The 15,780-nt window shown below is 60.5% G+C and overlaps 1 protein-coding gene across 6 annotated transcripts in view; it reads left to right on the forward strand.

Moving 5' to 3' along the window:
- The window catches only part of NBEAL2 (neurobeachin like 2), a 172,918-nt gene that overhangs the window by 131,027 nt on the left and 26,111 nt on the right, over window positions 1–15,780 (forward strand). For all 6 annotated transcript variants that reach the window (XM_045003706.1, XM_045003708.1, XM_045003707.1 and 3 more), the window contains 14 exons: window positions 921–1,248; window positions 2,008–2,090; window positions 3,835–3,927; window positions 6,377–6,548; window positions 6,734–6,867; window positions 7,255–7,414; window positions 7,641–7,743; window positions 8,573–8,726; window positions 9,850–10,008; window positions 10,125–10,284; window positions 10,584–10,669; window positions 12,075–12,812; window positions 14,284–14,462; window positions 15,612–15,771. In XM_045003706.1, coding sequence (XP_044859641.1) covers window positions 921–1,248; window positions 2,008–2,090; window positions 3,835–3,927; window positions 6,377–6,548; window positions 6,734–6,867; window positions 7,255–7,414; window positions 7,641–7,743; window positions 8,573–8,726; window positions 9,850–10,008; window positions 10,125–10,284; window positions 10,584–10,669; window positions 12,075–12,812; window positions 14,284–14,462; window positions 15,612–15,771 — 2,709 coding nt within the window. The remainder of the gene's footprint in view (window positions 1–920; window positions 1,249–2,007; window positions 2,091–3,834; window positions 3,928–6,376; window positions 6,549–6,733; window positions 6,868–7,254; window positions 7,415–7,640; window positions 7,744–8,572; window positions 8,727–9,849; window positions 10,009–10,124; window positions 10,285–10,583; window positions 10,670–12,074; window positions 12,813–14,283; window positions 14,463–15,611; window positions 15,772–15,780) is intronic.

Below are 15,780 nucleotides of genomic sequence, written 5' to 3' on the forward strand. Positions count from 1 at the left end.
TCTGCGGGTCCTTCCGACAGCAGCCTCCAGACGGTTCCTGGATCTCCTGGGCCAAGGACCATGAGTGCAGCTCTGGAGTAGGACTTCCTGCAGCCAGGCTGCTGAGCAGGATGAGGGAGGCGCTGGGCAGCCAGCGTACTGAGCCAGGCTCTGCCCCATGAGTGGCCGCTCGTCGGTGGACGACGCTGGGGCTCCCTGTGAGCATAGGGGTCCCTCTGCCTGGAGCAGCTGGCAGGGCCGGGGTCTAAAACAAGGGGCATCTCCCAGCCGAAGTGTGTGAAATGCAGAAATGCTGCCTTGGCTCGTTGTCTAGGTGACTGAGAACTAGAAGCGGTAAAAACACGACAGCGGCGCCTCCTTTGGCCCTAGGGAGATGGATTGGGTGGGTCCTACAGTAATAGGTCTCGTTCATCTCTGAGCCATAACGTTAGGAGGCGCCTTTCTGTCCTAGACCAGCTCCCAGAGAGCCCATCCCCATTCAGTGCTGGGAGGCTCCGGCTCAACAGCGGCCCCTCGTTGCTGAGGGGAGACGCAGGAGCCTCCTTTTCCATCGTGTGCTGCCCGATCCGGTCGTTCCAGGGGCCCGTGGTGGAGGGCAGGACCTAGTCCTGCATCTTTGGGTGGAAGAAGAGGGCTTGATAAAGGGGGGCTACAGAAAGGAGAGGACGGCAGCCACCTGCCGGGCCTGTCTTTGGGAACATGACGCTTCCTGCTTGCGTTGCGGCAGCACCGGGAGACCCTAACTGAGGACAGGGCCCCGGTGCGCTAGGCGCTGTACAAACGCACATAAGAGACAGCCCCTGCCCTGACGAGCTTTGTCTAAATACAAGTCAAAGGGCCTGGGGAGGTGGGCACTGGAGGGAGCCGCGTTACCTTCCTCTCCAGGGTTCCGTGCAATTGTTCCCCCCGCTCTCTTTCAGTCGTTCACCTCGTGTTGCATCGGCTCTGCTGGCCACCGGACGACGACCACCTCCACAGTGTACCCCTCGCCTTCCCACTCGCCGGAGCCGGTCTTCCCCTCTCACCCCTCCCTCAGCCGCTCCCAATCCTTCCCTGCCTCGCTGGCCCCGCACTCCTGGACTCCCGGGGCCGCTCAGCCCCCCAGAGAAGGCCAGGTGTCTACGATGGTGGCAGGGAGTCAGGACACAGAGTGGGGGACCCCTACGTCCCTCGAAGGACACCTGGGGTCGGTATCCATCTTCTGCGAAGCTCTCCAGCAGACCCAGGTCAAAGCACTTTTCTCCTCAGGTAAGTTCTGGAGCTCAAAGGGAGAATCTCCCCCTTCGGTTCCTCCCCTCGCTCAGTGAGCCGGTCTGAGGCGTGACAACCCTCGTGCAGCTCGGGGGACGGCCCGGGAGGCTGTTCTCCTGCTGCAGGGGGGTTTCTGTGGGGGGGGGAGGGAAGCAGGAGGATGGGGGCAGTAGGAATCTCTGGAGGCCTCGGCCACGCAGGGCTAGGCAGTGACACAAGTCACTGCTGGCCGGGTTGTGACCCTGAGTACCAGCGGGGTCCGGAACGCGCTGAGGAATGTGTGGGAGCTGCCCTGCCCCATCCCGGCAGCATGGCTGGGGATCGCACCCACCCCCGCCCCACTGGTGCACAGACGGTCCAAGCTGGGCAGTGATTCCAGAGCACCGATAACGCGGACTGTGACGCAGGGCCGAACAGGACAGATTTCCATAGCCTGGCTGGGGCCCCATGCTAGCCCACGCTCCCTATCCCCAGAGTGGGCGCTCGCAGGGTGTGACGCCCCACGGTGTCGAGTGCACCGCTCCCCTGGCTTGGGAGGAGGCTGCCCTGGCAGGGACCCGTGCTGGGAGGGAGAAGGGGGCAGGTCGCTCTCGCACAGGGTCCGGGCCCAGTGGGGATCAGACCAGGGATAGCTGTGCTGGCGTCTGCACTCATTGGCCAGTAGGGTCAGCCCCGGGGGGAACACGTGCTCGGCTCTCTGGGCCAGCCCGGGAACAGGGTGCTCGTCGCTCGCTCACTCACCCCGCTCGCCCGCAGGACCAAACGTCACGTCGCCACTCAAGCCGGAAGGCGACTTCCTGGAGCTCAGCAGCAAGCTGCTCCTCTACTACACACCCCAGGTAAGGAGAGACCTTCCCGGGCACCTCTCTGTGGTTCTGTCCCTGCCGGCACCATCTCGAGGGATTGGCACGGCCGGTGCTGCTGGGGGTTCGCTTGGCCATGCTCGGATGGGCTGCCTGGGCTCGGAGAGAGCACTGCATTGAGCGCTGGCCAGCTCTGCAAAGGGGGTGGGAGTTTGTGGGTGGAGCTGGAAGGGTACGTGGGTAATGGGGTTACAGAGGTGAGGGGCGTGCTGCAGCGGGGTGACATGCTCTCTATGGAATTACCAGTCTCCTGGGCTGGCAGTTGCTTTAAACAGCTCTAGGACCTTCCTCGTTAGGTGTTAGTAAATCCTTCAGTCTGGCTGGGTGCCGCTCTGCAGTCGTGGCAGAAAAAGGAATGAGACACAGCATCCAAAACGGATCCTCACCACACGCACCTCAGCAGAGCCCCGCACATGGGGGGCCTCTGGGTGTGGGGAGACATCACAGTCAGCCTGTGGAACTCTTTGCCAGAGGGTGTTGTGAAGGCCAAGACTATACCAGGGTTCAAAAAGGAACTAGATAAGTTCCTGGAGGATAGGTCCATCAATGGCTATTAGCCAGGATGGGCAGGGAGGTTGTCCCTAGCCTCTGTTTGCAGAAGCTGGGATTGGGCGACAGGGGATGGATCACTAGATGGACCTTTGGTCTGACCCAGTATGGCCGTTCTTATGTTTCCTGTAGTAAACACTCAGTCCTTCAGGGGCCAGATCCTTCTTCCCCCGGTGTGTGTGGAGGGTAGGGTTAAACCACATGCCATGGGCCGCCAGAGTACCTGCCTTCCCGGGCTGCGAGTTCGGCACAAGGGACTCGGTGACTGTCTGAGGTTGCTGTTTGTAACAAGGGCTTTCCTGTGGGTGCCAAGTCCGTGGCAGTTGAGCTGTTCTTTGTGCTAAAGCTCTTGGGTCATCATCCAATGGGTCACGCCCACTGGGCTTCATTGCAGATGATGGGCTTGGTTTAAATTCACATCTGCTTTCTGCCTGGGGCTGTGAACCCCTCCGGGCCGGGGGGTGATGGGTTCCACTGTGTGGCGGGACTTGGCTTTTACTGCCCGCGTGGGTCGGTGAAGCAGAGTTTGTGCCGCACCACATACTAGCAAGACAACGCACACAAGATTGAGCTGTTCGGCGTTGTGAGTCCTCTCCCCAGAGCTGAGCGCGCTGCCTCCTCCAGAACTGCCTGGGGAGTAAGACACCCGGCTTGGGATATCAGTCGGGCTCTCGCACAGCTGGGAAGCCTTTCCTTTAACTAGATCTCTGGAGCAGCCACTCTGACTCCTGGTGACAAGGATTACGCAGGCAGACGGGTGCCCCTGCCCTTGGTTCTCCAGTATGCTTTGTGGATTCAAACTATTCCCTGGGTACCTGGCGTTTTCCATAGACGTGCTCGCTAGTGCTAGCGACTGTCCGTGTGCTCGGTGATACAGCCCCTGCCTTGAAGAGCTTCCAATCTAAACAGACCAGACGAAGTCAGTATCCCTGTTTTACACAGGCTTGGAGAGATCAAGTGACTTGCCCAAGGTCACGCAGAGGTTTGTGGCAGAGCTGAGAACGCTGGATCTCTGGAGTCCCAGCCCAAACCCCAAGGCCACCTTTCCTCTCCTTCTCACCCCTTGTCTCGGGCGATGGCTTATGCCAGGACAGGAAGCATGTGTGTGGTGAACCTGTTGGCATGGCCATGGCGTGTGCTAAAGACATGTCGTTTGCTTGCACTGTTGTAGGCTTGTAAAAATAACATCTGCCTGGACCTGTCTCCAAACCATTTTTTTGACGGGAGGCTGACCGGACACAAAGTGGTGAACTGGGATATCAAGGTACGTGCTGCCTCTCATTCTCCCCTGGCTCTTGGAGCTGGTGGGTGCTGGCCCAACAAGACTGGGACTCAGTGGGAACCGTGGTCTCGGATAGCCAAGAAGTCCAGGAACTGGTGCTTTCTACAGCACTAAATTGGGATCGACACATCATCATGTTGTCAGACAGTCACATGGGTTAGATCACCCAGTTCATCTCCTTCCTTACAGGACATAGGCGCCAACTCTATGGGTGCTCCAGCACCCATCTGGAGGGTGGCGTGGACTGAACTCTCAGCCAGTTTGCAGATGACACTAAACTGGGAGGAGTGGTAGATACGCTGGAGGGTAGGGATAGGATACGGAGGGACCTAGACAAATTAGAGGATTGGGCCAAAAGAAACCTGATGAGGTTCAACAAGGACAAGTGCAGAGTCCTGCACTTAGGACGGAAGAATCCCATACACTGCTACAGACTAGGGACCGAATGGCTAGGCAGCAGTTCTGCAGAAAAGGACCTAGGGGTTAGAGTGGACGAGAAGCTGGATATGAGTCAACAGTGTGCCCTTGTTGCCAAGAAGGCTAATGGCATTCTGGGCTGTATAAGTAGGGGCATTGCCAGCAGCTCGAGGGACGTGATCATTCCCCTCTATTCGACATTGGTGAGGCCTCATCTGGAGTACTGTGTCCAGTTTTGGGCCCCACACTACAAGAAGGATGTGGAAAAATTGGAAAGAGTCCAGCGGAGGGCAACAAAAATGATTAGGGGGCTGGAGCACATGATTTATGAGGAGAGGCTGAGGGAACTGGGATTGTTTAGTCTGCAGAAGAGAAGAATGAGGGGGGATTTGATAGCTGTTTTCAACTACCTAAAAGGGGGTTCCAAAGAGGATGGATCGAGACTGTTCTCAGTGGTACCTGATGACAGAACAAGGAGTAATGGTCTCAAGTTGCAGTGGGGGAGGTCTAGGTTGGATATTAGGAAACACTATTTCACTAGGAGGGTGGTGAAGCACTGGAATGGGTTACCTAGGGAGGTGGTGGAATCTCCATCCATAGAGGTTTTTAAGGCCCAGCTTGACAAAGCCCTGGCTGGGATGATTTAGTTCGGGATTGGCCCTGCTTTGAGCAGGGGGTTGGACTAGATACCTCCTGAGGTCCCTTCCAACCCTGATATTCTATGGTTCTCTCTGATTCAGAGCACCCATGGGGGGAAAAAACAGTGCATGCTCAGCACCCACTGGCAGCCCTGCTAATCCGCTCCTGCCCGCAGCGCCTGCCGCGATCAGTTGGTTGGCAGCGTGCAGGAGATGCTGGGGGAGAAGGGGAAAGGAGTGGAGGCAGGAAGAGGTAGAGCGGGTGTGGGGCTTGGGGAAGGGGGGGCGGGGCGGGGCTCGGGGCGGAGTGGGGAGTCGAGCATCCCCCCCGGGAACAGAGGAAGTTGGCTCCTGTGCTGCAGAATGTGTAAGAGTGTGGGGGTCTGTCTGCTATGAAAGATCTCCTGTGCTCAGGCTTAAGAGACTGTTCTCCAGTCTAATATTTCACTGCCACGGAGATTTTCCCGACATTGAACCTATATATTACTTTTCTTAATGCCATCCCATTCGCCCCTAGCGTCTCTCCCTGCGGGCCCCTTGGATAATTCCGCTCTGACACTCCCACCCATAGGGTTCCCCTTGCCCCGTGACCCCCTTCCACTGAGCGTGGCTGAGCAGTAGTGGTTTGTACCCCGTAGCCCCTTCACATCCCAGATCATTTCCTTGCTCTTCTCTAAACCCACTACCAAGATATTGACAAACTGGAGGAAGGCTCAGGATTGCAAACCGCTGGCAGTCTTGTGCCGTCCAGAGTGCCCCCGATAACGTCACGGTGTACGGTCCACAGTCGCGCTGTGCGACTCATGCACACACAGCGCAGACGCCGCGGCTAATCTAACGCTGCTCTAGGACAACAATCCGCCCAACAGCTTTTGAGACCGATCGCCCAGAGGATGCAGAGACCAGTTTATTTGCTTTTATGACTTAAGCTTTCGGTGCTCCAGACCGTTTCGATTCAGTGGGCCTGATTCTCTTCTGCTAAGGAGCAGCCCCACTGAGGGCGAGAGTTAAACTGGTGTTGGTGTCGAGGAGTCAGGCTCAGCTGCTGACACAATCACACACGGATGGGTTTTTTGCACTGCTAAACCCTTGTTGCCTGGCTGGCTGTTGGGCGGCACCGCCTGCAGCTGGCTCTGGGAAGCGGTGGCTGGCTCTCTTGCTGACTCCTAGGGCGAGCAGTCCCCGGGCCTGAGCAGGCTTGTTCTGTAGGGTCTCTCGGGCTGGTAACTCGCTGGAGTCTTGCATGCACTGTTACTTACCCGAGCGCTGCCCTATCAGAGGCAGCATCGGTGCTTCTGCGCGGGCGGAGCGTGAGCTGGCGAGGACGGAAGCTCCGTGCATCAGCCAGGGCCCTGTCTCTCTCTCTCCTCCTGTAGGACGTGGTGAACTGTGTGGGCGGCATGGGGGTGCTCCTCCCGTTGCTGGAGCAAGTGGCGGACGAGAGAAAAGAACCGGAGGACAGCCAGGAAACCCACGACCTGGTTGGGCCGGAACTGACATCCTCACGGAATCGGCAAGGGATGCTCATCCCCCTGGGCAAGTCCTCCGGTGAGCGCAGCATCTGTGGGGCTATTGGGAGTGGGGGCAGCGGGAGACCAGTTCCTCCATGTGCTGCTGGAGCCCTGAAATTCTCCTGGGCCACGAACCAACCTGTCCCCTGGGCAGCCAGCCCCACTACCCGCCTTGGCCGTAAGAGCTGGTCCCTGGCTGACCCTTCTCGTCCCCTCCTGCAGAGAGCAGACTGGAGAAGAACGGCGTGGCTGCCTTTCTGCTGCTGGTCAAGAACTTTCTCCAGCATCACCCCGTGAACCAGGAGAGCCTGGTGCAGTGCCACGGGCCGGCGATCATTGGAGCTCTGCTGCAGAAGGTAAGAGACGTCCAGGGCCAGCCTGGGTCACCTGGGGCAGCCTAACAAGGCGGTGCTGAGCCCAGGGCCTGGCACATGGTGCATTAAAGGGGACCGTCCAATCAGGGAATGCACATAACGCCATGCAGTGCTTGCTGCAGCCCAGCTGGAACAAGCTATGATGGGTGACCTCTGCTCCCAGTCGTTTCAATAGGGTGTTGACTCTGGAGTGTATTGATGGAGAGACCCCCTCTGGCTTAGGAAAGCGTCTGCCCGTCTTTTGCTGTCAGAGCTCTAAGGCAGGTTCATTTTCTGTGGGTCACATGACTCGTAAGTCCCAGAATGCCCTGCGGCTGCTGGATGGAAATGGCGCCGCCCACCCAGCTCTCATTGCTTTGCGCTCATCAGGTCTCCAGCCTCGTGATGGACATGAACGTGCTGATGGCGTCGCAGATCCTGATGGAGCAGGTGGCCGCTGAGAGCCACAGCTTCCTGCTGCATCTCCTGTACCAGTACCTGCTCTTCGACTTCCGCATCTGGAGCAAGAGCGACTTCGCTGTCCGGCTCGGTAAGCGCCGCCTGGGGCGTCGAGCGCTGCTGGGGGCCTGCTTCCCAGGTGGGCTGTGCCTTGGCAGCTCACGGCTTCCCCCCGTGGGGGTCAGGATCAGCTGCCTCCTGGCCAGGGTGGTTTGGCCGAGAGCTGGCTGCATGTCCCAACTGACTCTGCTTGCCAAATACAGGTACTTAATCTTCTGGACGGGTCTGCTTTCTCCCTCTCTTCCCCACGGCTGCAGGTCACATTCAGTATTTATCGAACACCATCAAGGACCACAAGCAGAGGATCCGCAAGAAATACGGGGTCCAGTACATCTTGGACTCCATCCGGACGTATTACGGGTGCGTGGTTGAAGGCTGGCTCCCGGCTTCCTGCTGGCTCTTGTTTGGCTGGGGAGTTGGCAGAGCTGCTGTAACCCTCGGTGCCTGGAGAAGAGGGGATGTCCTGGCAGCACATGGGAAAGCAGAACTGGCTCCTTGTTCTCTCCAGCCAGCACTGCCCAGGACCCAGCCGTTTCCTTTCCCTCATCCAAGGGGCTTCCACAAGCCAGCGGAGGCGTGCGGTGGGGGGGAAACGCGGGCAGCAGTAAAAACCCCACCCCCTCCTTGGTTGGTGAGGCTGGCCTGCGGCCCTGCATCTTCGGCCTGAGGAGCCCTGGCCGCCAGCTGGAGCAGAGCCCCCGCCAGCTTCAGGGGAGATGGGGAGCGTGGGCGGGGCCTGGGGGGAGCGTGGGCGGGGCCACACCGGGTTAGGGGAGGGTTAACCTCCCCTGGCCTTTGCTGCCCGCTGCCCATGGCAGGCTGTTCCGTGGGCGCGTCTCAAGGCTGGAGTGGAGCTGACTCCCGGTGAGGATGCTTTGCCCCGCTCCTGCCAGTTCTGCTGCTGCTTTCGGAGTCCCCCCTGGGCGCTGCGTGTGGCGGTGAGATTCTCACCCCATCCCCTCCCCCGGTTCGCCCTGTGGCCTGGGAGTTCCTGCCCCGCACACCCCACTAGGCAGCTCTGTGATCGGGAACCATGCCTGCCTCCGCTGTGGGGGCTGGAGCCCTGTAGGGGGTGGCACTATAAAGTGAAGCTAGGGGAGGCTGAGGAATGTGGTTCTCCCCCATTTCTGCATCCGGGCCATTCCGTCGGTGCCCTTACTGTAAAATCCCCCCCTCCCCTCTCTCGCAGCACTCAGAAGGAGAAGCCGATTCCCACGGACAATGTGAAGACGGTGCAGATGTCCCTGTTCAGCCTGGTGAAGGACTTCCTCTGCAGGAACTTCTCTGCCGACGAGATGCAAAGCACCCTGAGCTACCTGGCTGCGGTGCACGATGAACACCAGGTGCGTCGGGAGAGGCACCATTAGGGGGCAGCGTCTTGTGGTTAAGGTTCAGGATTGGAACTCGGGGGTCCTACGTTCATTGCCTGGCCTTGCCACAGCCGCCCTGAGTGACCCTTCATTTCTCTAGGCTTCAGTTTCCCATCTTTAAAAGGGGGAACGATCCTTCCTTCGACCTGCCTGTTCAGACTGCAAGCTCTCCTGGGCTGTGACTCTCTTACCGTGGGTTCGTGCAGCACCTAGCGCTGTGGGGCCCTCCTCTTGACCGGAGCCCATTGGCGCTACTGCAGTACAAATACTGCCTCCTACCAGAGCTCAGAGGCGGCTGGGTTGTCCCGGAGGTGTGACGAACGATGGCCATGGCCTTGCCTTGAGACGTGACCGCTCGGGGCCAAGCCGGAACCGCGGCTGGAGTCATGATGCTCGGGAGGACTCTGTGTATTTTTACTTGGGGGCCCCCAGATCCAGCCCTGCACCCTAGAGTCTGGAAGCCAGGCTGTGCCCTGAGCTAGGTCCCTACGGAAAATCCCTGACCCAGCGTGCTCAGCTGTGGCTGGGCTGGCCCTGGGTTAAACCGTGGGTGGCGAGCGATAATCTGTAAGACTTGGGGACGCACAGGGAGCTGATTGGCTAAGGGCTCGTTTAACCAGCCAGCTGGAGCGGGAAAGTACAGCCCGCTACCAAGTGTCTGTGCGGACTCGGCTGCCGCGCTAGCGGTTCTGTCATGCACTCGGATCTGCTGCTGTTTGCAAGCTGAGATCGGGCTGCACCACGGCACTTCTAGCGCACGGCAGCTGGGTCCCCGTGGCCAGGTAGCGCACAGCAGAGGCGCGTGCTGTAGATTCACACCCACCTGGCACTGCGTTAACTGGCCATGTAGACACGCCCTCAGGGGCTGTTGTCGGAGCTGATTTTCCAACCGTTACAGCACTTTCCTCAACCCCCGTTACCGTGAATATCCCACCTGAATCCCTGCCAGTCACTCGTCTGAGAGCCCCGGAGGCGTGGCTGTATCCTGAGGCCGGGCCGAAGGGGGGCGGGGCTGCTGCGGGCTGGGGGCGATGGCCACTCGGCGTACGTGGGCCGGCTCCGTTTGGGGGGGTAACTGCGTGCGTGGCCGTTGCAGGTGTGCGGGGTTCTGGAGGTGATCCACAGCTTGCTGAAAGACTCGGCCTCCCAGGAGCAGCTCTACGCCTTCCTCTTTGAGTCGGGGAACGTGGAGGTCCTGTTCTCGCTGCTCGTCCAGAGGAAGTTCTCGGACGAAGTACGGGAGAGAGTCTTCAAGGTGAGACGCGAGTCCTCGAGCCCGTGCGTTGTCCGAGTCCCCCCGGCCTCCAGCACCAGGCCCGGGGTGGCTCCCGCCAAGCCCCACCCCTGAGGCCGGCACCCTCCCTCCCGCAGGTCCTGTACAAGATGCTGAAATACGAGAAGGCCCACGAGCGCAGCAAGTACCGCCTGAAGCTGAAGGACGTCGGCTACCAAGGGCTCATATCGAATCTGAACGACATCCCGGTGTCCATGCTGCTCTTCCGGTGTCTCCTGGAGCAGGTCCTTGGCTCAGGTACGGCGCCTGCCTCGAGGCCGTGGGCCTGCCACGCTGCAGCCACGTGGCTTAGGGGGCGTGTTGTTAAAGAGAGCCTGGGATTTATGCAGCCAGGGGTCAGCCATCGTTTTCGGACCCGGGATCCCATGCTGAACCCCCTTCCCCCCGCAAAGTGTGGGGGAGTGTCTGGGCCAGGCTGGCTCGGAGCGCCCCCCTGCAGCCGCCGGTCTCCGCGGAAGGCAGCCGGGGAAGGGTCCGTTAGGTCAGCGCGCCGCAGGGCCGCGTCCCACGCCCGTTCTCGCCTCTCATCCCCGCAGACTCTCCCAGCTACAAGGACCTGATGGCCGTGGTGTACCTGTCCCACCGGGCGGAGCTGGCAGTCAGGCTGGATACCTGCCGGAAGGTAGGACTGTCCGGCGTGGAGCCCTCGGGGAGTTCTGCAGGCGTCCCTGGCTGTGCGCTCTTGCAGAGAGACGAGTCCATGTCACTCCCTGCGCGTACAGCCCCAGATGGGCTAAACTCGGGCCTGGTGCATTAACCCATCGGCCCCCAAGCCTCCCTAGTCAGCTGGTTCTGTCTCTTTTACGTGCCCTCCGGGCCCCATGTCCCTGGAAGCTGTTGTCCGACGGCGGCTGGGTGTCCTCAGGAGCTGGCATCCGTCACTAAGGCACTGCCGTGTCTCACACCGAGCAGACGCACTGCAGGCTGACCTCCCATCTTGCCCTCTTGCTCAGGGCAGGGGCATATTGGCAGGGCCATGAGCTGCCGTTGTTCCATAGACAGACCGACGCTAAACGCAGACACCCTATTCCATCCCCCGTTGGTTGCAGCCGGGCTGATGGTGTCCCTAGATCCCTCACACGCTGCGGTCCTGGGTGACCGTGCTCAGCGGAGCCAGGCTTGACCCCATCTCTCCATTTCCCTCCCAAGAGTGGAAGGCGGGGAGAGATGCTGATTAGCAGGAGCTTGGAGCCACACGGGGCGGGAAGCCAGCTGAGCAGCTGGCTGGCTGGCATGGAGACTCTTCGAGGCAGCCGGACAGCCGGTGTCATGAGAAGGGCTGGCCGGGGAAGGAGCCACCGAGCTGACAGAGATCTGGCTCAGCGTGATCAAAGGCTTTCAGCCCTCCCTTGACATCACTGCCCAGAACTCGGAGCCATCCCCAGCGTGCGGCCGCAAAGGGGTGGAGGAACCAAAGGGCTGAACGCATCCCGACAGTGGCCCTTGGTCTCTGCTGGACGGGTTTCAGCTGCTCGCCAGATCTGGGGTTGGGGAGGGATTCGGCCCCACGGGCGCGTGGGTGTCTGAGCAGGTACTTGGATGCAGCGATGATGGGGCCGTACAAGTACCTAGTGAGGTGAATGGAGCTCTGCTCGAGGACTGCGGGCCTGGCTCAGGCCGTTGCATCCTCGCTGCTGGAGCAAGGCCAGCGGAGCGCGTGGGGGCTGCAGATGTGGGAGCCCCGATTTCTGGGCTCGGGAGCAGCAGGCGTGACCGCTCTCTCGACCACACATGGGGCCCTCTAAGGAGGGTTCCCCTACCCCACGGTGCTACCGTCTTGAGGGATGCGGGAAGCAGTAGACAGGCCCGGCGCCCCTTGTTAACCAAGCCTTGCCCGATCCCTGAGGGCGAGTCACTGGTGGTCGTTGGGCGAATCCTCGTTTGCCCCAGTAAAGGTGGGCGAGTGGATTGTGCAGCCGAGCGCCCTGGCGCAAGGGCCAAACTCCTCCCTCTCTGGCGGGCGCGGGAAGTGGGAAGGGGTCTGCTCGGCCACGCTGGTCCGTGACGTGCCTCATTCCTGCCTGCAGCTCTTCCACCTGATCTACTCCCAGCACGACATGGTGAGGCAGCTGGCGAAGCTGGCCGGCTGGCAGGACACGCTCACCAAGCTCTACGTCAAGGAGTCGTACGAGTCCCGCCAGCACAGCCTGAGCGGCTCCGCCAACGGGGGCTGCCTCGGCCTCCTGAAGCTCTCCGAGCATGCGGGCAAGGAGTCGGGCACCGAGGCTGGGAAGGAGCATCTGGACAGCGCCAGCCCTGCCCTGGCAGACCTTCAGGACCTGGACGTCTTCCTGCCAGTGGGGTTCGAGTCCTCCGACCAGGAGCTTTCCGAGGGCTTCTCAGACCACTCCATCTCCCCGACCGGCGGCTCCAAGCCCTTCCGCTCCTATAACTTCAAATCCTTCGACTCCCTGGACCGCACCAGCCACTCCTCCTCCTCCAACACTATCGACATCCCTGGCCAGGGGGAAGCCCCCTCCACCGACGCCCTCCAGTTCGACAGCATCTACCACCCGCTCTCGCCCTTCTGCATGTCACCCTTCGACCTCGGCCTCGACCTGGCCAGCACCTGCTCCACCGCCACGGTGGAGAGCGGCAACCAGACGCCGGGGAGCTTGCCGGGGACCCCCTCCCCTCTGGAGTACTTCAAACCTTTCCCGGGCACGCGGGCTCGGAAAAGCTCCAGCCTCTCCAACGTCCTGGACGAAAGCAGCTACCAGGAGACGCTGGCCAGTGACGACGCCTCCAATACCAGTAACCCCCAGGTAAGGTGCTGCCCCCTGAGGGCTGGCAAAGGAGCCACCCTCCTGCTGTGGCCCGTGATGAGAGCGTCCAGAGGGGAGCCGGCAGCGGTGGATGAGCGATGGTGCTGCCGTCTGGAGTAGGAGGGGTTTGCTTCTCTGCCAGCCGTGGTGTCGTCCCTTTGCCACTAACAATAGGCAGATACCAACCCTTGAGTGTCCCCCTGCGGTGTCTGGCCCACTGGACGCTCTCAGAATTACCGGCCCTGCTGCCCCCAAAGCCCAGCCCAGTTACTGGTCCCACCGTGGCGCGCAGCTCTGCGTAGTAATGGCGCTGCTTTCTCTAGGAGCAGATCGCAAACGTGAGTGGATTTACCCGAGGGCAGGGATTTAGGTGGTAGCCCGCAGCAACAGCGGAGACGCAGGGTTAGACGTAAAACATGCCTGCTAAAGCCCATGTCCCACTCACCGGGTGCCCCCCACCTAGGTGCCCAGATGTCCTAATTTAATAGGGACAGTCCCAATTTTTGGATCTTTTTCTTATATAGGCTCCTATTACCCCCCACCCCGTGCCGATTTTTCACACTTGCTGTCTGGTCACCTTACCCCCATCTAAGAAAGTTCTGCTCACTGCTCAGTCCTCCTTGCAGCATCTGTTACCGCCACCCGCCTTTCACAAGACCATAGGGTGACCAGACAGCAAGTGTGCAAAATCGGGACGGGGTTGGGGGGTAATTGGCACCTATATAAGAAAAAGCACCAAATATCGGGCCTGTCCCTATAAAATCAGGACATCTGGTCACCGTACGAGACCATGCCCGCTGGCAGCTGGCCTCCCCAGAGGAAGGATGCCAGGGTGTCTCTGCACCCCAGACCAGCCTTTTGATGTTCGCCTGTAAACCAGGCTCTCCCTGCTCCCCGCCGTTCACCTCTTCCAGTTAATTTATTCCCCTCAAGTCCCCACCGTCCCTTCATCAGCGTTTGATTCTGTGCGGACAGCCACCGGCTCCAAGATGCACAGGGCGCAACAGCAAGGCAGGGAGAGAAGTCTCTTCGCTCCAGCGGGACCTGTCTTAAGACGTGTCCGTTGACGCCGAGTCTTTAAGAACAAACTTTCCAGGCTAGACACACGTCTCCTTGCGTGTTATCTGCACCCACGTTTCCCAAAGGTTCTGCTGCCCCGTGTGACAGAGGCGGTACATGACACTCCTCGCTATCTACATAGGAACGCGCTGGACCCAGAGAATCCCTGTAACCCATACGCCCCCTGGTGCCCTCTGCCAGTTGGCATCAAGAGATCCTTGGGTCATGGCCCTCTAACGCCTGCACTCTGTCCCCAGAGGCCCCACTCCCGGTCCCACCCCATCGTGTCTGAGCAGGGCAGTTGTCTCCCCCAGGGGGCACTGCGTCCGCCATCCCCTCTAGGAGAAGCCCATGGGGGGGCAGACCAGCTGCTCAGATCAGCGTGTGTTTTCCGGCTCTCCCCCCATCTCAGCAAACGCCGGAGGAGGAGCTCTGCAACCTGCTCACCAACATCATCTTCTCGGTGACCTGGCGCGGGGTGGAGGGCTGGGACGACGCAGCTTGGAAGGAGCGCGGGCAGGTCTTCTCCGTCCTCACCAAGCTGGGCACGGCCTGCGAGCTGGTGCGGCCGCCGGACGAGATCAAGCGCAGGTGGGTGCTGGCGGAGCGGCCAGCCTGCTCCCGCCTGGTGGGCTCTGACCAGCTTGGGGGAGGGGGTTGGGAGGTGAAGAAATAGGATCAGAATTGGGGCCCTTTACCCCGTCCCCCTCAGCTGGGCCAGAGGGCTCAGGATCCTGGCTGCCCACGTGGCCAAGCTTGTGGGTTTCTGGCAAGTTGCCCTGGGACTCAGATGGCCCCTGGCACGGGGGCAGCTCACTGCCGGGCCCTGAGGGCACCTGGAGCTGCTTTCATTTTACCCTTACAGAGCCAGGGTCCCACCCCGCCCCCAGACCTGCCCATTTCTCTCCCCCATTTGCCCCTTGGAGGGCGTGGCCTTGTGAAAGTGACGCGCTAGTAACGTAGGCAGCTGTCCTGGCTAGTAACCCCCTGCACCCCCATGCCCAGCCCGTGTCCTTTGCTCCCAGCCGGCAGGCTCACGCCGTCACAGCCTTGCATCCCCATGCCCAGCCGGGCCCGGGCCCCTCGCTCCAGCCCCCTGCGATCCCAGCTGTGGGACCTCGCCCGCCCCAGCTCTGCCAGGGCCCCCTCACTCCTGACCTGTCCTTTCTAGTCCAGTCTTGGGCATCGCGTGTGTCCGGCGAGTGGGCTGCATTTCATGATGTCCCCGCACACATCAGGAGTAGGCCCCTCCCCGCCCCCCAAATGCATTACACTTGCCACTTGGGTTGGTGGCTTTTCCCCGTACAGATGCCCCTCTGTCTCCTTGAAGTAAGGAGCTTCCCAGCCGGTTCATGAGTGCCAGAGCCTGGGGTGATCCCGGGTTGGGGCGCTGCAGAGCGCGTGCCCCTGAGACGCTCCCCAGGGGGATTGGTGCTTTGCAGAGAAACTTTGGTCTTGGGCATCTGCTTCCCGTGGCTGGTGTGCTGGCCTGGGACTTGTGAGACGTGAGTTCAGTTCCCACCTCTGCCGCTGCCTGCCTGTGGGACCTTGGGCACGTCCCTTAGCCTCTCCGGGCCTCAGTTCCCCATCTGTAACACGAGGCAGGGGGTGGAGGATCTTGAAGTGCTCAGAGGGAGAGAGAGGCTGCGTGACCAACACGATATCCGGCAGCTGCTAGCAGCGTCTGTCCCCACACACACGCGCACACACACACACACACTCCCTGTCTCTCTCTCGCAGCCTCCTGGAGATGATGTTGGAATCGGCCTTCACAGACATCAAGGAATCGGCCCCGGCCACTTTGCCCAGCCTCACCCAGAACGTGCTCAAGTTGCTGAGGCTCCTCCAGGACTTCTTGTTTTCCGAGGGACACAACAACCAGGCCCTGTGGAGCGAGAAGGTCCGTGCT

The sequence above is a fragment of the Mauremys mutica genome, chromosome 2 (assembly GCF_020497125.1).
Source record: "Mauremys mutica isolate MM-2020 ecotype Southern chromosome 2, ASM2049712v1, whole genome shotgun sequence".
Classification (NCBI taxonomy): domain Eukaryota; kingdom Metazoa; phylum Chordata; order Testudines; family Geoemydidae; genus Mauremys; species Mauremys mutica.